We start from the raw sequence: 21,816 nt of genomic DNA on the forward strand, positions 1-21,816 counted from the left end.
TCAGGCAGGAGACCACTTCCTGTTGTAGATGGAACAACCCAGAACTGTGTGAGTGGGTTCTCAGTCAGGCAGGAGACCACTTCCTGTTGTAGATGGAACAACCCAGAACTGTGTGAGTGGGTTCTCAGTCAGGCAGGAGACCACTTCCTGTTGTAGATGGAACAACCCAGAACTGTGAGCGTGGGTTCTCAGTCAGGCAGGAGACCACTTCCTGTTGTAGATGGAACAACTCAGAACTGTGTGAGTGGGTTCTCAGTCAGGCAGGAGACTACTTCCTGTTGTAGATGAACAATCCAGAACTGTGTGAGTGGGTTCTCAGTCAGGCAGGAGACCACTTCCTGTTGTAGATGGAACAACCCAGAACTGTGTGAGTGGGTTCTCAGTCAGGCAGGAGACCACTTCCTGTTGTAGATGGAACACAACTGTGAGCGTGGGTTCTCAGTGGGGAGACCACTTCCAGAACTGTGAGCGTGGGTTCTCAGTCAGGCAGGAGACCACTTCCTGTTGTAGATGGAACAACTCAGAACTGTGTGAGTGGGTTCTCAGTCAGGCAGGAGACTACTTCCTGTTGTAGATGAACAATCCAGAACTGTGTGAGTGGGTTCTCAGTCAGGCAGGAGACCACTTCCTGTTGTAGATGAACAACCCAGAACTGTGTGAGTGGGTTCAGTCAGGCAGGAGACTACTTCCTGTTGTAGATGGAACAACTCAGAACTGTGAGAGTGGGTTTACCTCAAAAAAGCATCTTGCTTCAATCAGTTTATTCCAACTAAGAATAACTATTATTATTATTGTATTTTAACAGCAACAGTTCCAACCTAGACTCGTTTTCAACAATACTTTCTACAGTACAGATGTACAGTAGGCCTGATCATGTTTCATCTGTACTGTTACTATGGTTACACTATCAGTAGCTGGCATGCTTTGGCTAACGTTGGCTATTAGCTGTGTACAAGGTCATGGGATTGTTTGAAAGAGAAACTCCCATCTACTAACTACTATGAGAGTTAGTACTCCCTTATTTCTGCTTATTTTTTTACATTTTATTTGACCTTTATTTAACCAGGCGAGTCAGTTAAGAACAAATTCTTATTTTCAATGACGGCCTGGGAACGGTGGGTTAACTGCCTGTTCAGGGGCAGAACGACAGATTTGTACCTTGTCAGCTCGGGGGTTTGAACTTGCAACCTTGCGGTTACTAGTCCAACGCTCTAAGCACTAGGCTACCCTGCCGCCCCAAATCATCACCTGTTCTAAAATGATGACAATTCCTTGATAGCTGACTTGACTTTTCCACTGTCGAAGCCCTGTTTCCCGAAGCCCTGTTTCCCGAAGCATTCTGCCCTGTTCTGAAAGAACGTCCTGGGTTTACCGTCATGCTGTGGATGTTTGATCGGGACGTGTCGTATTATTACATTTGTTCGTTATTCGAGACTCATTACTAAGGTACAAAACACATTGTGGGCGCTCCTCCTTAAAAGTTTGTTTGAAGGAGAGAGAAACTAATCGCTGAGTATGCGTTTCAAAACAATTGAGCTCAGTCAGAATTTGTGGCTTTGCATGAGTCCATTTGATGACAGCGGTGAGTGATGGCGAGTGGGAGTGACAAGTCAGTGGTGGACTGCACATCATCTACTGCTGAACGACAGCGCTGCATCGTGTGTAGCGGAGTGAGCTTCCAAGAAAAAACGACCTGGTTAACCGCTGAGCACACGGGCATCTCCCTCTCCCATTCACACAGCTGCCAAACTGAGCAGAGAGCTGCTTGAGCAGACGGCGCACTGAACAGAGAGCGCAGACGCACTTGGCCAAATCAATTCCAGTAATTAATGAAATAATTATACATTTACACTATCACGTCGCGACCCACTATCAACAGGTCAGAGACCCGTACTTTAAGAGAGGCTGAGCTAACACGACGTGTCATTGCAACACAGGCGTGATGGTTGCTGATAATAATGGTCTGTACGCCTATGTAGATATTCCATTACAAAATCAGCCGTTTCCAGCTACAATAGTCATTTACAACATTAACAATGTCTACACTGTATTTCTGATCAATTTGATGTTATTTTAAATGGGGAAAAAAATTGTTTTGCTTTTCTTTCAAAAACATGGACATTTCTAAGTGACCCCAAACTTTTGAAGGGTAGTGGTATATTTTGAGTTGATAAATTGGGTAATTGTTGTTGATATGGAAGGTTGTCACACTGACCCTTGTCTCCTCCTCCTCGACAGAAATCGCCTTACAGCAGGTATCCATGTTCTTCAGGTCGGATCCTAAGTGGGAAGTGGTGGAGCCTCTGAAAGACATTGGTAAGTTTTAAGGATTTTATTTAATCTTTTATTTAACTAGGCAAGTCAGTTAAGAACATTTATTCTTATTTACAATGACAGATAACCAAACTGAAAAAAGGCCTCCTGAGGAGACGGGGACTTGCATGCAAATTTAAATATAGGACAAAACACACATCACGACGAGAGACACTACCTAAAGAGACTTAAGACAACACAGCATGGCAGCAACACATGACGACACAGCATGGTAGCAGCAACACATGGTAGCGACACCACATGACAACACAGCATGGTAGCAGCAACACATGGTAGCAACACCACATGACCACATGGTAGCAGCAACACATGGTAGCAACACCACATGACCACATGGTAGCAACACCACATGGTAGCAACACCACATGACCACATGGTAGCAACACCACATGACCACATGGTAGCAACACCACATGACCACATGGTAGCAACACCACATGACCACATGGTAGCAACACCACATGACCACATGGTAGCAACACCACATGACCACATGGTAGCAACACCACATGACCACATGGTAGCAACACCACATGGTAGCAACACCACATGACCACATGGTAGCAACACCACATGGTAGCAACACCACATGACCACATGGTAGCAACACCACATGGTAGCAACACCACATGACCACATGGTAGCAACACCACATGGTACAAAACATTATTGGGAACAAAAAACAGCACAAAGGGCAAGAAGGTAGAGACAATACATGACGCAAAGCAGCCACAACTGTCAGTAAGAGTGTCCAGTGTTGAGTCTTTGAATGAAGAGATGGAGATAAAACTGTCCAGTTTGAGTGTTTGTTGCAGCTCGTTCCAGTCGCTAGCTGCAGTGAACTGAATAGACGAGCGACCCAGGAATGTGTGTGCTTTGGGGATCTTTAACAGAATGTGACTGGCAGAACGGGTGGAGGATGAGGGCTGCAGTAGATATCTCAGATAGGTGCGAGTGAGGCCGAAGAGGGTTTTATAAATAAGCATCAACCAGTGGGTCTTGCGATTGGTATACAGAGATGACCAGTTTACAGAGAGTATATGGTAAAATGGTAAATGGTAAAGAACATCTAGCCACTCTAGTATGAGACTGTATTATCTGCATGTAAATGGATGAGCGAGATTCCTACTGCCTGAGCTATGTTGTTGATGTAAATTGAGAAGAGCGTGGGGCCTAGGATTGAACCTTGGTGTACTCCCTTGCTGACAGGCAGTGGCTGAGACAGCAGATTTTATGACTTTATACACTGCACTCTTTGAGAGAGGTAGTTAGCAAACCAGGCCAAAGACCCCTCAGAGACACCAACACTCCTTAGCCGGCCCACAAGAATGGAATGGTCTACCTTATCAAAAGCTTTGGTCAAGTCAATGAAAATAGCAGCAATAAGTAACGTTGTAATAACTTAATAATACAGACAAGATAGCATTATAATAAGGCTGTATGACACATTATTCATCATCATAGATTGGTTTACAAAAACAAAACAAATTGATAATTGAGCCGTATAAAAAGACATAATAGCATTATAATCAGGCTGTAATGACATAACAGCATTATAATCAGGCATGTTAACATGTCATTACAGCCTGATTATAATGCTGTCATTACAGCCTGATTATAATGCTGTCATTACAGCCTGATTATAATGCTGTCATTACAGCCTGATTATAATGCTATGACATTACAGCCTGATTATAATGCTATGACATTACAGCCTGATTATAATGTTATGACATTACAGCCTGATTATAATGCTATGACATTACAGCCTGATTATAATGCTATGACATTACAGCCTGATTATAATGCTATGTCATTACAGCCTGATTATAATGCTATGACATTACAGCCTGATTATAATGCTATGACATTACAGCCTGATTATAATGCTATGACATTACAGCCTGATTATAATGCTATGACATTACAGCCTGATTATAATGCTATGTCATTACAGCCTGATTATAATGCTATGTCATTACAGCCTGATTATAATGCTGTCTGTCATGGTGTTATAGCCTGATTATGCTATTATAATAAGGCTGTAATAGCATGATAATAAAGCGCTAAATATCCTATTACGGCTGTATAATAACATTGTAGTGATTTAAAGATTATAAACAGCCTCAGTGTTCTTATAACAGGAGTGATTTGTAAAAATGTCAGGAAATATAAAAGACCCGCTGCTGTGTCACGTGGATGTCTGTCGTCGCCGTGGATGTCGTGACTGTCGTTTTCTCGTCTCCGTTGCTCCAGGAGGAATATTAGGGGACAGGTCAATGTCACGTTACTGCTCTAACATGGGAGTGACACAGCTGATGTTTATTATTAGTATGGACGGAATACCTCCAAGTGCTTTTTCATAACTAGGATAGCCTCCAAGTGCTTTATCATAACTAGGATAGCCTCCAAGTGCTTTTTTTTAGCCTCCAAGTGCTTTTCAAACTAGGATAGCCTCCAAGTGCTTTTTCATAACTAGGATAGCCTCCAAGTGCTTTTTCATAACTAGGATAGCCTCCAAGTGCTTTTTATCATAACTAGGATAGCCTCCAAGTGCTTTTTCATAACTAGGATAGCCTCCAAGTGCTTTTTCATAACTAGGATAGCCTCCAAGTGCTTTTTCATAACTAGGATAGCCTCCAAGTGCTTTTTCAAACTAGGATGCTTTTTCATAACTAGGATAGCCTCCAAGTGCTTTTTCATAACTAGGATAGCCTCCAAGTGCTTTTTCATAACTAGGATAGCCTCCAAGTGCTTTTTCATAACATAACTTTATCATAGGATAGCCTCCAAGTGCTTTTTCATAACTAGGATAGCCTCCAAGTGCTTTTTCATAACTAGGATAGCCTCCAAGTGCTTTTTTCATAAAAACTAGGATAGCCTCCAAGTGCTTTTTCATAACTAGGATAGCCTCCAAGTGCTTTTTCATAACTAGGATAGCCTCCAAGTGCTTTTTCATAACTAGGATAGCCTCCAAGTGCTTTTTCATAACTAGGATAGCCTCCAAGTGCTTTTTCATAACTAGGATAGCCTCCAAGTGCTTTTTCATAACTAGGATAGCCTCCAAGTGCTTTTTCATAACTAGGATAGCCTCCAAGTGCTTTTTCATAACTAGGATAGCCTCCAAGTGCTTTTTCATAACTAGGATAGCCTCCAAGTGCTTTTTCATAACTAGGATAGCCTCCAAGTGCTTTTTCATAACTAGGATAGCCTCCAAGTGCTTTTTCATAACTAGGATAGCCTCCAAGTGCTTTTTCATAACTAGGATAGCCTCCAAGTGCTTTTTAACAGGATAGCCTCCACTTTTTCATAACTAGGATAGCCTCCAGGATAGCCTCCAAGTGCTTTTTCATAACTAGGATAGCCTCCAAGTGCTTTTTCATAACTAGGATAGCCTCCAAGTGCTTTTTCATAACTAGGATAGCCTCCAAGTGCTTTTTCATAACTAGGATAGCCTCCAAGTGCTTTTTCATAACTAGGATAGCCTCCAAGTGCTTTTTCATAACTAGGATAGCCTCCAAGTGCTTTTTCATAACTAGGATAGCCTCCAAGTGCTTTTTCATAACTAGGATAGCCTCCAAGTGCTTTTTCATAACTAGGATAGCCTCCAAGTGCTTTTTTCATAACTAGGATAGCCTCCAAGTGCTTTTTCATAACTAGGATAGCCTCCAAGTGCTTTTTTTTCATAACTAGGATAGCCTCCAAGTGCTTTTTCATAACTAGGATAGCCTCCAAGTGCTTTTCATAACTAGGATAGCCTCCAAGTGCTTTTTCATAACTAGGATAGCCTCCAAGTGCTTTTTCATAACTAGGATAGCCTCCAAGTGCTTTTTCATAACTAGGATAGCCTCCAAGTGCTTTTTCATAACTAGGATAGCCTCCAAGTGCTTTTTCATAACTAGGATAGCCTCCAAGTGCTTTTTCATAACTAGGATAGCCTCCAAGTGCTTTTTCATAACTAGGATAGCCTCCAAGTGCTTTTTCATAACTAGGATAGCCTCCAAGTGCTTTTTCATAACTAGGATAGCCTCCAAGTGCTTTTTCATAACTAGGATAGCCTCCAAGTGCTTTTTCATAACTAGGATAGCCTCCAAGTGCTTTTTCATAACTAGGATAGCCTCCAAGTGCTTTTTCATAACTAGGATAGCCTCCAAGTGCTTTTTCATAACTAGGATAGCCTCCAAGTGCTTTTTCATAACTAGGATAGCCTCCAAGTGCTTTTTCATAACTTTTTCAGGATAGCCTCCAAGTGCTTTTTCATAACTAGGATAGCCTCCAAGTGCTTTTTCAGTGCTTTTTTTCATAACTAGGATAGCCTCCAAGTGCTTTTTCATAACTAGGATAGCCTCCAAGTGCTTTTTCATAACTAGCCTCCAAGTGCTTTTTCATAACTAGGATAGCCTCCAAGTGCTTTTTCATAACTAGGATAGCCTCCAAGTGCTTTTTTTCATAACTAGGATAGCCTCCAAGTGCTTTTTCATAACAGGATAGCCTGCTTTTTCATAACTAGGATAGCCTCCAAGTGCTTTTTCATAACTAGGATAGCCTCCAAGTGCTTTTTCATAACTAGGATAGCCTCCAAGTGCTTTTTCATAACTAGGATAGCCTCCAAGTGCTTTTTCATAACTAGGATAGCCTCCAAGTGCTTTTTCATAACTAGGATAGCCTCCAAGTGCTTTTTCATAACTAGGATAGCCTCCAAGTGCTTTTTAACTAGGATAACTTTTTCATAACTAGGATAGCCTCCAAGTGCTTTTTCATAACTAGGATAGCCTCCAAGTGCTTTTTCATAACTAGGATAGCCTCCAAGTGCTTTTTCATAACTAGGATAGCCTCCAAGTGCTTTTTCATAACTAGGATAGCCTCCAAGTGCTTTTTCATAACTAGGATAGCCTCCAAGTGCTTTTTCATAACTAGGATAGCCTCCAAGTGCTTTTTCATAACTAGGATAGCCTCCAAGTGCTTTTTCATAACTAGGATAGCCTCCAAGTGCTTTTTCATAACTAGTAGCTTTTTTTCATAACTAGGATAGCCTCCAAGTGCTTTTTCATAACTAGGATAGCCTCCAAGTGCTTTTTCATAACTAGGATAGCCTCCAAGTGCTTTTTCATAACTAGGATAGCCTCCAAGTGCTTTTTCATAACTAGGATAGCCTCCAAGTGCTTTTTCATAACTAGGATAGCCTCCAAGTGCTTTTTCATAACTAGGATAGCCTCCAAGTGCTTTTTCATAACTAGGATAGCCTCCAAGTGCTTTTTCATAACTAGGATAGCCTCCAAGTGCTTTTTCATAACTAGGATAGCCTCCAAGTGCTTTTTCATAACTAGGATAGCCTCCAAGTGCTTTTTTCATAACTAGGATAGCCTCCAAGTGCTTTTTCATAACTAGGATAGCCTCCAAGTGCTTTTTCATAACTAGGATAGCCTCCAAGTGCTTTTTCATAACTAGGATAGCCTCCAAGTGCTTTTTCATAACTAGGATAGCCTCCAAGTGCTTTTTCATAACTAGGATAGCCTCCAAGTGCTTTTTCATAACTAGGATAGCCTCCAAGTGCTTTTTCATAACTAGGATAGCCTGCTTTTTCAAACTAGTGCTTTTTTTTTCATAACTAGGATAGCCTCCAAGTGCTTTTTCATAACTAGGATAGCCTCCAAGTGCTTTTTCATAACTAGGATAGCCTCCAAGTGCTTTTTCATAACTAGGATAGCCTCCAAGTGCTTTTTTCATAAAAACTAGGATAGCCTCCAAGTGCTTTTTTCATAAAAACTAGGATAGCCTCCAAGTGCTTTTTCATAACTAGGATAGCCTCCAAGTGCTTTTTCATAACTAGTGCTTTGCTTTTTCATAACTAGGATAGCCTCCAAGTGCTTTTTCATAACTAGGATAGCCTCCAAGTGCTTTTTCATAACTAGGATAGCCTCCAAGTGCTTTTTTATAACTCTGATAGCCTCCAAGTGCTTTTTTATAACTCTGATAGCCTCCAAGTGCTTTTTCATAACTCTGATAGCCTCCAAGTGCTTTTGTAAATAAAGCGAGGTGAATTGATTTCATAATTAAGTGGACTAAATCCCCGGTCGCCCGGAGACAGACATTGGATGTCGAGTTAAGGCAGCCCCGCCCCTCTCTGATTCAGAGAGGTTAAATGCAGAACACACATTTCAGTTGAATGCATTTAGTTGTACAACTAAGTATCCCCCCTTTCCCTCTAAATTGATTGGTTATGCACCAACTCTGTTGACCATGAACTCACCATTGTGACTCCGATAAAGCTGTCATGTAAATGGACTGTTAATCAGGAAAATGTGATATTAAAATTAACATGTTTTTATCATCTTTCAGGGTGGAGGATACGGAAGAAATATTTCCTAATCAAAAACAAAGAACAACCCAAGGAACGTCAAGTGTTGAGTTGGGTAAGTCTGCTGTTTACTGTGGCTGTTTACTGTTGCTGTTTACTGTTGCTGTTTACTGTTGCTGTTTACTGTTGCTGTTTACTGTTGCTGTTGGTACTTTTTAATCAATTATTTTAGAACTTCATTGTCATCTTATAGCTGCTTTACAATGCGAAGGTACAGAGAGGTAGAATCAAAACCTCTTTTATACTGCAGGCGCTGACTGGTTTTCACTTGCTAGCGACAGACAATTGTCGTTTTGGTATCTGCATTTTATAGTTCTAAAGTAATTCTAACCTGTATTGTGTTCCTATCACCTGGAGGTTTTTTGGTGTTAAGTTTATGTGGTTTTGTTGTTGCACAGGTGGACTTGGGTCCAGATAAATTCCTGTCAGACAAAGACCTTCAGTCGACCATGAAGCTCCTACCCAGCCTCACTGTACGTATACTCTTTGAAAATAGATTTGTGGATAGCAGATTTCTTCTACCCACTCTCTGTATGTATGTATGTATCATCTAGCTCTTACCAATGCTGTCTGTGTGAATATTCTCTGAAAAGAGGCCTCCCACCACACTACCTGCCCACTGACTGCCGGGAATCAACTACCTGTCGCCTGACTGCCTACCTGCCCCCTGACTGCCGGGAATCAACTACCTGCCCCCTGACTGCTAGAATAAACTCCCTGCCCCCTGACTGTCTACCTGCCCCCTGACTGCCGGGAATCAACTACCTGCCCCCTGACTGCCTACCGGCCCCCTGACTGCCGGGAATCAACTACCGGCCCCCTGACTGCCTACCGGCCCCCTGACTGCCTACCGGCCCCTGACTGCCGGGAATCAACTACCTGCCCCCTGACTGCCTACCTGCCCCCTGACTGCCGGGAATCAACTACCTGCCCCCTGACTGCCTACCTGCCCCCTGACTGCCGGGAATCAACTACCTGCCCCCTGACTGCCTACCTGCCCCCTGACTGCCTACCTGCCCCCTGACTGCCGGGAATCAACCCCTGCCCCCCCGACTGCCGGGAATCAGCTGATCTGATGTGTTCCTTATTTAAATACAATACTGTTGCCCAGATTTAATATGCTGCAGCCCTATGGGCCCCTATGAGAGGTACTAAGGCAGCCCTATGGGCCCCTATGAGAGGTACTAAGGCAGCCCTATGGGCCCCACAGGAATGTGACCATCGTAGTCTGCTTACCACTATACTGCCGCTGCGTTACAAACGGCACCCTATTCCCGATTTTATAGTGTTCTACTTTTGACCAGGGCCCATAGGGCTGCCTTAGTACCTCTCATAGGGTCCCATAGGGCTGCCTTAGTACCTCTCATAGGGTCCCATAGGGCTGCCTTAGTACCTCTCATAGGGTCCCATAGGGCTGCCTTAGTACCTCTCATAGGGTCCCATAGGGCTGCCTTAGTACCTCTCATAGGGTCCCATAGGGCTGCCTTAGTACCTCTCATAGGGGCCTATAGGGCTGCCTTAGTACCTCTCATAGGGGCCCATAGCGCTGCCTTAGTACCTCTCATAGGGTCCCATAGGGCTGCCTTAGTACCTCTCATAGGGGCCCATAGCGCTGCCTTAGTACCTCTCATAGGGGCCCATAGGGCTGCCTTAGTACCTCTCATAGGGGCCTATAGGGCTGCCTTAGTACCTCTCATAGGGGCCCATAGGGCTGCCTTAGCACCTCTCATAGGGGCCCATAGGGCTGCCTTAGCACCTCTCATAAGGGCCCATAGGACTGCCTTAGTACCTCTCATAGGGGCCCATAGGGCTGCCTTAGTACCTCTCATAGGGGCCCATAGGGCTGCCTTAGTACCTCTACCCTCAGTCGTAACGATGCCGACGCTTGCCAGCCCTAGTCGATGCCGACGCTTGCCAGCCCTAGTCGATGCCGACGCTTGCCAGCCCTAGTCGATGCCGACGCTTGCCAGCCCTAGTCGATGCCGACGCTTGCCAGCCCTAGTCGATGCCGACGCTTGCCAGCCCTAGTCGAAGCCGACGCTTGCCAGCCCTAGTCGAAGCCGACGCTTGCCAGCCCTAGTCGAAGCCGACGCTTGCCAGCCCTAGTCGAAGCCGACGCTTGCCAGCCCTAGTCGATGCCGACGCTTGCCAGCCCTAGTCGAAGCCGACGCTTGCCAGCCCTAGTCGATGCCGACGCTTGCCAGCCCTAGTCGAAGCCGACGCTTGCCAGCCCTAGTCGAAGCCGACGCTTGCCAGCCCTAGTCGAAGCCGACGCTTGCCAGCCCTAGTCGAAGCCGACGCTTGCCAGCCCTAGTCGAAGCCGACGCTTGCCAGCCCTAGTCGAAGCCGACGCTTGCCAGCCCTAGTCGAAGCCGACGCTTGCCAGCCCTAGTCGAAGCCGACGCTTGCCAGCCCTAGTCGAAGCCGACGCTTGCCAGCCCTAGTCGAAGCCGACGCTTGCCAGCCCTAGTCGAAGCCGACGCTTGCCAGCCCTAGTCGAAGCCGACGCTTGCCAGCCCTAGTCGAAGCCGACGCTTGCCAGCCCTAGTCGAAGCCGACGCTTGCCAGCCCTAGTCGAAGCCGACTGTTGTGCCCATTTGTATTTCTATTCATATATTGTCTATTGACACTACCTTAGAGCTAAAACAACACTTAGTCTATCACTATTTACTAAACGGGCGGCAAGGTAGCCTAGTGGTTAGAGCGTTGGACTAGTAACCGGAAGGTTGCAAGTTATAATATAATAATAATAATATAATATATAATATATGCCATTTAGCAGACACTTTTATCCAAAGCGACTTACAGTCATGTGTGCATACATTCTACGTATGGGTGGTCCCGGGAATTGAACCCACTACCCTGTCGTTACAAGCGCCATGCTCTACCAATTGAGCTACAGAAGGACCAAGTTCAAACCCCCAGGCTGACAAGGTACAAATCTGTTGTTCTGCCACTGAACAGGCAGTCATTGAAAATAAGAATTTGTTCTTAACTGACTTGCCTAGTTAAATAAAGGTCAAATAAAATTTTAAAAGCATGTTTTAATGTAATGTAATATATAGGCCTTTTATCTGTTGGTTTGGGCTGGTATCACAAAATTATCCAAACTATGATCAGATGATATTGATCAGATTAATGAAGGGAGTTTCCAGGTGAAACAAAAAGGAGAACAGCGTCAATCAAAAATCGATCTGGTTTAATTCAAGTTGCGAAGGAGACAGCATCCAGGAATCAACATAAGTCTAACAAACCTTCAAATCAAATCAAATCACCACTATTTAGGAACAGCTGTTCTGCTAACAAGGTAGAGGACCTTCTCAAAGACTGCGGTCACCACTATCAGGAACAGCTGTTCTGCCTAAAACAGACCTTCCTAGAGAAGACTCCGGTCACCACTATCAGGAACAGCTGTTCTGCCAACAAGGTAGAGGACCTTCCTAGAGAAGACCCCAGTCACCACTATCAGGAACAGCTGTTCTGCTAACAAGGTAGAGGACCTTCCTAGAGAAGACCCCAGTCACCACTATCAGGAACAGCTGTTCTGCCAACAAGATCACTGAATCTTGGAGGAGCCCTAAACAAGGCCCAAGCCCTGTCTATTGGATCTGTACAGACTACAATAACACAGCTCTTCAGCAAGCCAAAGGTCTGCTTTACCTGCTTTACCTGAGCTCCCCAGTTATGTTTACCCCCTCTGAGTAAATGACATTACCTGAGCTCCCCCAGTAGAACGTACCCCCCTCTGAGAAGGGCTGACATTCCTGAGCTCCCCCAGTAGAACTGACCCCTCTGAGAAGGGCTGACATTACCTGAGCTCCCCTGAGTAGAACTGACATTCTCTGAGAAGGGCTGACATTACCTGAGCTCCCCTGAGTAGAACGTGCCCCCCCTCTGAGTAAGGCTGACATTACCTGAGCTCCCCTGAGTAGAACGCTGACATTCCTGAGTAGGGCTGACTCTCTGAGTAGGGCTGACATTACCTGAGTAGGGCTGACATTACCTGAGTAGGGCTGACATTCCTGAGTAGGGCTGACATTACCTGAGTAGGGCTGACATTACCTGAGCTCCCCTGAGTAGGGCTGACCCCCTCTGAGTAGGGCTGACATTACCTGGGCTCCCCTGAGTAGAACTGACATTCTCTGAGTAGGGCTGACATTCCTGAGCTCCCTCAGTAGAACTGACATTCTCTGAGAAGGGCTGACATTCCTGAGCTCCCCTGAGTAGAACTGACATTCTCTGAGAAGGGCTGACATTACCTGAGCTCCCCTCTGAGTAGAACTGACATTCTCTGAGTAGGGCTGACATTCCTGAGCTCCCCTGAGTGGGCTGACCCCCTCTGAGTAAGGCTGACATTCCCTGAGCTCCCCTGAGTAGAACTGACCCCCCTCTCTGAGTAGGGCTGACATTATCTGAGTAGGGCTGACATTATCTGAGTAGGGCTGACATTATCTGAGTAGGGCTGACATTATCTGAGTAGGGCTGACATTATCTGAGTAGGGCTGACATTATCTGAGTAGGGCTGACATTCTCTGAGTAGGGCTGACATTACCTGAGCTCCCCCTGAGTAGAACGTGACCCCCCTTCTGAGTAGGGCTGACATTATCTGAGTAGGGCTGACATTATCTGAGTAGGGCTGACATTATCTGAGTAGGGCTGACATTACCTGAGTAGGGCTGACATTACCTGAGTAGGGCTGACATTACCTGAGTAGGGCTGACATTACCTGAGTAGGGCTGACATTACCTGAGTAGGGCTGACATTACCTGAGCTCCCCCAGGGCTGACATTACCTGAGTAGGGCTGACATTATCTGAGTAGGGCTGACATTATCTGAGTAGGGCTGACATTATCTGAGTAGGGCTGACATTATCTGAGCTCCCCCAGCTGACATTCTGAGTAAGGCTGACATTCTCTGAGCTCCCCCAGGGCTGATCCCCCCTCTGATTGACATTACCTGAGCTCCCCCAGTAGAACGACCCCCCTCTGAGTAAGGCTGTACTTTCTCGTTCATACTCTGATCTACACATTACATGTTAAAACTTGACCCCCTCATACTCCTGACTTTTTCCCCACCTTTACCCTTTCTCAAGCTCTCTCTCTCTGTAGTTCCCGGAGCAATCGGTTGTAGCCTAAGCGTGTATCCCAAATAGCAGCTTATTACCAATGGGCCCTGGTGAAAAGTAGTGCACTGTATAGGGAATAGGGAGCCCTTTGGGTAAACGTAAGAGACAGAGGGTTGGGAAAAACACGTGACTGCCTGAGCTGAACGCAGTGCAGATACAAAATGTGTTCCGTCTCTCTCTGTTTGCGTCCTGAATGCTACCCTATTCCCTATATAGTGCCCTACTTTTGACCAGAGCCCTATGTCGTGCACTATGTTGAAAATAGGTTGGCATGTGGGACGTTGTCTCTGTCTGTAGCACAACAGAACAGTTACATTATCCAAGCGAAGCATGGGTTCAGTCAGCTGAACATCTCTTCTCGCCTCCGTTCACGCTCTCCTAGTTAACAGGAGTCAATGGTAATAAATACGCTAACAGAGTTGTGACTTGGGTTTAATACTTCAATGTGCAAGTTTCTGCCTTCGTTCCCAATGGCACCTTGTTGGTCAAAAGTACTGCAATTACAGTGGAGTCCCAAATTATTGACACCCTCGATTAACATTTTAATTACATGTTAAATTTAATTCTAACTGGGCAAGTCAGGCAAGAACAAATTCTTATTTACAATGACGGTCCGACCCCGGCCAAACCCGGACGACGCTGGGCCAATGACGGTCCGACCCCGGCCAAACCCGGACGACGCTGGGCCAATGACGGTCCGACCCCGGCCAAACCCGGACGACGCTGGGCCAATGACGGTCCGACCCCGGCCAAACCCGGACGACGCTGGGCCAATGACGGTCCGACCCCGGCCAAACCCGGACGACGCTGGGCCAATGACGGTCCGACCCCGGCCAAACCCGGACGACGCTGGGCCAATGACGGTCCGACCCCGGCCAAACCCGGACGACGCTGGGCCAATGACGGTCCGACCCCGGCCAAACCCGGACGACGCTGGGCCAATGACGGTCCGACCCCGGCCAAACCCGGACGACGCTGGGCCAATGACGGTCCGACCCGGCCAAACCCGGACGACGCTGGGCCAATGACTGTCCGACCCGGCCAAACCCGGACGACGCTGGGCCAATGACGGTCCGACCCCGGCCAAACCCGGACGACGCTGGGCCAATGACGGTCCGACCCCGGCCAAACCCGGACGACGCTGGGCCAATGACGGTCCGACCCCGGCCAAACCCGGACGACGCTGGGCCAATGACGGTCCGACCCCCGGCCAAACCCGGACGACGCGGCCAATGACGGTCCGACCCGGCCAAACCCGACGACGCCGGGCCAATCCGACCGACCCGGCCAAACCCGGACGACGCTGGGCCAATGACGGTCCGACCCCCGGCCAAACCCGGACGACGCTGGGCCAATGACGGTCCGACCCCCGGCCAAACCCGGACGACGCTGGGCCAATGACGGTCCGACCCGGCCAAACCCGGACGACGCTGGGCCAACCCGGTCCGACCCGGCCAAACCCGGACGACGCTGGGCCAATGACGGTCCGACCCGGCCAAACCCGGACGCCCGGGCCAATGACGGTCCGACCCGGCCAAACCCGGACGACGCTGGGCCAATGACGGTCCGACCCCGGCCAAACCCGGACGACGCTGGGCCAATGACGGTCCGACCCCGGCCAAACCCGGACGACGCTGGGCCAATGACGGTCCGACCCCGGCCAAACCCGGACGACGCCGGGCCAATGACGGTCCGACCCCGGCCAAACCCGGACGACGCTGGGCCAATGACGGTCCGACCCCGGCCAAACCCGGACGACGCCGGGCCAATGACGGTCCGACCCCGGCCAAACCCGGACGACGCCGGGCCAATGACGGTCCGACCCCGGCCAAACCGGACGACGCCGGGCCAATGACGGTCCGACCCCGGCCAAACACGGACGACGCCGGGCCAATGACGGTCCGACCCCGGCCAAACACGGACGACGCTGGGCCAATTGTGCTTCCGCACTATGGGACTCCCAATCACGGCCAGATGTGATACAGCCTGGATTCGAACCAGGGACTGTAGTGACGCCTCTTGCGCTGATATGCACAGTGCCTTAGACCGCAGCGCCACTCGGGAACTACGATGAGCAAAATTACTGTGTAAAATTAATAATTCAAACACTGAGCTATATTGTATGCGCCCAGAAAATGGGGGAATTGTATTGTTTTATACTAATTGAATTACTCAGAGAAGGAGATTTTGTTCAACAAGAAATATTATTTTGTCGTTAAAAATAGGTGTCAAATTATTGTCATCCCTAAAGATTCTTATAAATAAAGTAATCAAAAGTGTAGTATTTGGTCCCATATTCGTAGCACGCAAATGACAACATCAAGCTTGTGATTCTAGAAACATGTTGGATGCATTTGCAGTTTCATCATTACCAATAACATGGCAGCAGGGTAGCCTAGTGGTTAGAGTGGAGGGGAGGCAGGGTAGCCTAGTGGTTAGAGTGTAGAGGAGGCAGGGTAGCCTAGTGGTTAGTGTGTAGAGGCGGCAGCGTAGCCTAGTGGTTAGAGTGGAGGGGAGGCAGCGTAGCCTAGTGGTTAGAGTGTAGAGGCGGCAGCGTAGCCTAGTGGTTAGAGTGTAGAGGCGGCAGCGTAGCCTAGTGGTTAGAGTGTAGAGGCGGCAGCGTAGCCTAGTGGTTAGAGCGTTGGACTAGTAACCGGAAGGTTGCAAGTTCAAACCCCCGAGCTGACAAGGTACAAATCTGTCGTTCTGCCCCTGAACAGGCAGTTAACCCACTGTTCCCAGGCCGTCATTGAAAATAAGAATATGTTCTTAACTGACTTGCCTGGTTAAAAAAAAAAAATGGGAGGTTAGCGTGATCTTTGACCCACTTAACTTTCTCACTCGTCATTATCCACGACTCATTCAGAATGATTCATAATCATGGTAGTGTCCACTTTAACGTAGACATCTTTTAGAAATTAAATGATATTGTTATTTACAAAAATTTCAAAATTACGCACTACATTTTATTACCGTCACATAAAATTATCTGAAACACAACCAAAACAAACTGCAAATGCATCCAACATGTTTCTAGAATCGCAAGGCAGACGGAATGGCTGAGTTATTTATGTTGTCTTGAGGCAGACAGAATGGCTGTGTTATTTCTGTTGTCTTGAGGCAGACAGAATGGCTGTGTTATTTCTGTTGTCTTGAGGCAGACAGAATGGCTGAGTTATTTCTGTTGTCTTGAGGCAGACTGAATGGCTGAGTTATTTCTGTTGTCTTGAGGCAGGCGGAATGGCTGAGTTATTTATGTTGTCTTGAGGCAGACGGAATGGCTGAGTTATTTCTGTTGTCTTGAGGCAGACGGAATGGCTGAGTTATTTCTGTTGTCTTGAGGCAGACAGAATGGCTGAGTTATTTATGTTGGCTGAGTTATTTCTGTTGTCTTGAGGCAGACAGAATGGCTGAGTTATTTCTGTTGTCTTGAGGCAGACAGAATGGCTGAGTTATTTCTGTTGTCTTGAGGCAGACAGAATGGCTGAGTTATTTATGTTGGCTGAGTTATTTCTGTTGTCTTGAGGCAGACAGAATGGCTGAGTTATTTCTGTTGTCTTGAGGCAGACTAAATGGCTGAGTTATTTCTGTTGTCTTGAGGCAGGCGGAATGGCTGAGTTATTTCTGTTGTCTTGAGGCAGACGGAATGGCTGAGTTATTTCTGTTGTCTTGAGGCAGACAGAATGGCTGAGTTATTTATGTTGGCTGAGTTATTTCTGTTGTCTTGAGGCAGACAGAATGGCTGAGTTATTTCTGTTGTCTTGAGGCAGACAGAATGGCTGAGTTATTTATGTTGGCTGAGTTATTTCTGTTGTCTTGAGGCAGACAGAATGGCTGAGTTATTTCTGTTGTCTTGAGGCAGACAGAATGGCTGAGTTATTTCTGTTGTCTTGAGGCAGACAGACTGGCTGAGTTATTTCTGTTGTCTTGAGGCAGACAGACTGGCTGAGTTATTTCTGTTGTCTTGAGGTAGACGGAATGGCTGAGTTATTTCTGTTGTCTTGAGGCAGACGGAATGGCTGAGTTATTTCTGTTGTCTTGAGGCAGACGGAATGGCTGAGTTATTTCTGTTGTCTTGAGGCAGACGGAATGGCTGAGTTATTTCTGTTGTCTTGAGACAGACGGAATGGCTGAGTTATTTATGTTGGCTGAGTTATTTCTGTTGTCTTGAGGCAGACGGAATGGCTGAGTTATTTCTGTTGTCTTGAGGCAGACGGAATGGCTGAGTTATTTCTGTTGTCTTGAGGCAGACTGAATGGCTGAGTTATTTATGTTGGCTGAGTTATTTCTGTTGTCTTGAGGCAGACGGAATGGCTGAGTTATTTCTGTTGTCTTGAGGCAGACGGAATGGCTGAGTTATTTCTGTTGTCTTGAGGCAGACTGAATGGCTGAGTTATTTATGTTGGCTGAGTTATTTCTGTTGTCTTGAGGCAGACTGAATGGCTGAGTTATTTCTGTTGTCTTGAGGCAGACGGAATGGCTGAGTTATTTCTGTTGTCTTGAGGCAGACGGAATGGCTGAGTTATTTCTGTTGTCTTGAGGCAGACGGACTGGCTGAGTTATTTCTGTTGTCTTGAGGCAGACGGAATGGCTGAGTTATTTCTGTTGGCTGAGTTATTTCTGTTGTCTTGAGGCAGACAGACTGGCTGAGTTATTTCTGTTGTCTTGAGGCAGACAGAATGGCTGAGTTATTTCTGTTGTCTGAGTTCTGTTGTCTGAGTTCTGTTGTTTTTCTTCTCCAGAATCCGTACATCTACCCGGTGACATTTGCCAACACCAGTGAGTTGTCTGCTCTGGTCATCAGGATGTTTCATGAAAAAGGCACTCTGAGGGATCTCATATGTAAGGTAAACATATCATCAAGGCTGGGTTGTGTTCATTAGGACACACCATAACAACAAAAACAAAACGAGCGTTTCTAATTGGACAAATTCAAATAATTACCTCCCTGTTTCGTGCTTACTGAACAAAACCACGGTGCAGCTCTCAGGGTTGACCTGACCACGGTGCAGTTCTCAGGGTTGACCTGACCACGGTGCAGCTCTCAGGGTTGACTTGACCACGGTGCAGCTCTCAGGGTTGACCTGACCACGGTGCAGTTCTCAGGGTTGACCTGACCACGGTGCAGCTCTCAGGGTTGACCTGACCACGGTGCAGCTCTCAGGGTTGACCTGAACCCTTCACACTCCTGGGAAATGGCCTATATGGATCTGATTCTTACAGAAGAAAGATGAAAATCATAACCATGGTAGCAATTGAACGGGAACCATTTGGAGATTATGGGAACATGATTAGACTGAAGGGGAGGACACAACAGCTCACCTGACACACACGACTGAATCTCAACATTACACTGCATTTTACACGTACTGCACTGCATTTTACACGTGCTGCACTGCATTTTACACGTGCTGCACTGCATTTTACATGTGCTGCACTGCATTTGACACGTGCCGCACTTTTTCAACGCATTTGTTGATTTATTTATTTTAAATTTTTATTTCACCTTTATTTATTTCACCAGGTAGGCTAGTTGAGAACACCTTTATTTAACCAGGTAGGCTAGTTGAGAACACCTTTATTTATTTCACCAGGTAGGCTAGTTGAGAACACCTTTATTTATTTCACCAGGTAGGCTAGTTGAGAACACCTTTATTTATTTCACCAGGTAGGCTAGTTGAGAACACCTTTATTTATTTCACCAGGTAGGCTAGTTGAGAACACCGTTATTTATTTCACCAGGTAGGCTAGTTGAGAACACCGTTATTTATTTCACCAGGTAGGCTAGTTGAGAACACCGTTATTTATTTCACCAGGTAGGCTAGTTGAGAACACCGTTATTTATTTCACCAGGTAGGCTAGTGGAGAACACCGTTATTTATTTCACCAGGTAGGCTAGTTGAGAACACCGTTATTTATTTCACCAGGTAGGCTAGTTGAGAACACCGTTATTTATTTCACCAGGTAGGCTAGTTGAGAACACCGTTATTTATTTAACCAGGTAGGCTAGTTGAGAACACCGTTATTTATTTCACCAGGTAGGCTAGTTGAGAACACCGTTATTTATTTCACCATGTAGGCTAGTTGAGAACACCGTTATTTATTTCACCAGGTAGGCTAGTTGAGAACACCGTTATTTATTTCACCAGGTAGGCTAGTTGAGAACACCGTTATTTATTTCACCAGGTAGGCTAGTTGAGAACACCGTTATTTATTTCACCAGGTAGGCTAGTTGAGAACACCGTTATTTATTTCACCAGGTAGGCTAGTTGAGAACACCGTTATTTATTTCACCAGGTAGGCTAGTTGAGAACACCTTTATTTATTTCACCAGGTAGGCTAGTTGAGAACACCTTTATTTATTTCACCAGGTAGGCTAGTTGAGAACACCTTTATTTATTTCACCAGGTAGGCTAGTTGAGAACAAGTTTTCATTTACAACTGTGACCTGGCCAAGATGAAGCAAAGCAGTTCGACACATACAACAACACAGAGTTATACATGGAATAAACAAATATACAGTCATTAATACAGTATAAACAAGTCTATATATACGATGTGAGCAAATGAGGTGAGATCAGGGAGAAAAAGGCCATGGTGGTAATGAAATCTGAAAATACTCTGGATACATTTAGAAACACAAGAAGCTATTTTGAGCTTTCCTAGATGTGCCGTTGAGGAACTAGAGCAAGCACACTTGTAGTCGTTTTGTTTGGAACACGAACCCTTTAAGTAATCCCTCTCACCCCACCCCCCCTAAGTTTTAGATGCACTATTGTTAAGTGACTGTCCCACTGGATGTCATAAGGTGAATGCACCAATCACAAATGACAAATGTTACTGTTGTTGTTTACGCAATCCAAAAACAGTACGTTTATAAATATCAATCTGGGTCAGGTGGGCGTCATTTTAAAAGCTTGTTCTATTGCCAACATGACATATTATTATATTATTATTATATTATTACTAGCTAATACGATATTAGTGTTAGGCTTTCACAATGCAATTTGAGGAGGCAGACTTAGTGCTGCAGGACTGGGTTTTTTAGAATATTAATTTAACTATGTTTCAAAGATTAATCTACCAGGACCCATCAATGTTGAAGATATACATCGTTGGTCACTGGCTTCATTAGGAAATGTGTTGATTTTTGGTTATTTTATTAGGATCCCCATTGGCTGTTGTGAAAGCAGCAGCTTCCTGGGGTCCACATGAAACATGATATAAAACGTTTATAGACAAGAACAGCTCAGGGACAGAACTACATCAACTTAAAAAATAAATAATTTAAAGGCACACACAGCCGACATATCAATACATACAAATAGGGGAGAGGTGTTGCTTTATTAGTTTTTTTTTAAACCAGGTGTACTGTTTATTTGAGCAATAATTGCTTTATATAATACTGTACGTTTTCTTTGTTCTGGATTTGTGGATTGTGAAAAGACCCCTGGTGGCATGTGTGTGTGTGTGTGTGTGTGTGTGTGTGTGTGTGTGTGTGTGTGTGTGTGTGTGTGTGTGTGTGTGTGTGTGTGTGTGTGTGTGTGTGTGTGTGTGTGTGTGTAAGTTGGCTATGCTGATGTTGTACCCACAATAACAATCCGGACGAACTCCCAACCAAAAACCCTGGACGAACGGAGATATCCGTACCCTGCCAGACGAGTTTAACACATTCTGTGCTCCCTTCGAGCTGTCGAGGAAGACTGCCGCTGATCCAGATGACCAGGTGCTTTCGTTTTCCAAAGCGGATGTGATCCACATCAGCTGGACTGCAGTAGAGAGTAGGCAGTGTTATGTTCCTAGGGGACTGAGGACTTGACATAGACCAAAAAGACCACGACTCTTGTCAAGATGGCGCAACAGCGTCTCGACTTTCTAAGGTCGGCTGAAGAAATTCAGCATGAAGCCCAAATACAACCGCTGTACCCTCCAGATCGCCACGACCGGTTGCATTACGTCCCGGTACTGCTGCACCATCCAGATCGTCCTGGTACCGCTG

At 46.0% G+C, this 21,816-nt stretch overlaps 1 protein-coding gene across 2 annotated transcripts in view; it reads left to right on the forward strand.

Annotated features, from left to right (window-relative positions):
- Positions 1–21,816, forward strand: part of pxk (PX domain containing serine/threonine kinase) — a 72,274-nt gene that overhangs the window by 12,508 nt on the left and 37,950 nt on the right. For both annotated transcript variants that reach the window (XM_046338523.1, XM_046338530.1), the window contains 4 exons: positions 2,239–2,316; positions 8,674–8,747; positions 9,091–9,165; positions 18,560–18,664. In XM_046338523.1, the coding sequence (XP_046194479.1) occupies positions 2,239–2,316; positions 8,674–8,747; positions 9,091–9,165; positions 18,560–18,664 (332 nt within the window). The remainder of the gene's footprint in view (positions 1–2,238; positions 2,317–8,673; positions 8,748–9,090; positions 9,166–18,559; positions 18,665–21,816) is intronic.

Source organism: Oncorhynchus gorbuscha, linkage group LG03, assembly GCF_021184085.1.
Source record: "Oncorhynchus gorbuscha isolate QuinsamMale2020 ecotype Even-year linkage group LG03, OgorEven_v1.0, whole genome shotgun sequence".
In the NCBI taxonomy this organism is placed as follows: domain Eukaryota; kingdom Metazoa; phylum Chordata; class Actinopteri; order Salmoniformes; family Salmonidae; genus Oncorhynchus; species Oncorhynchus gorbuscha.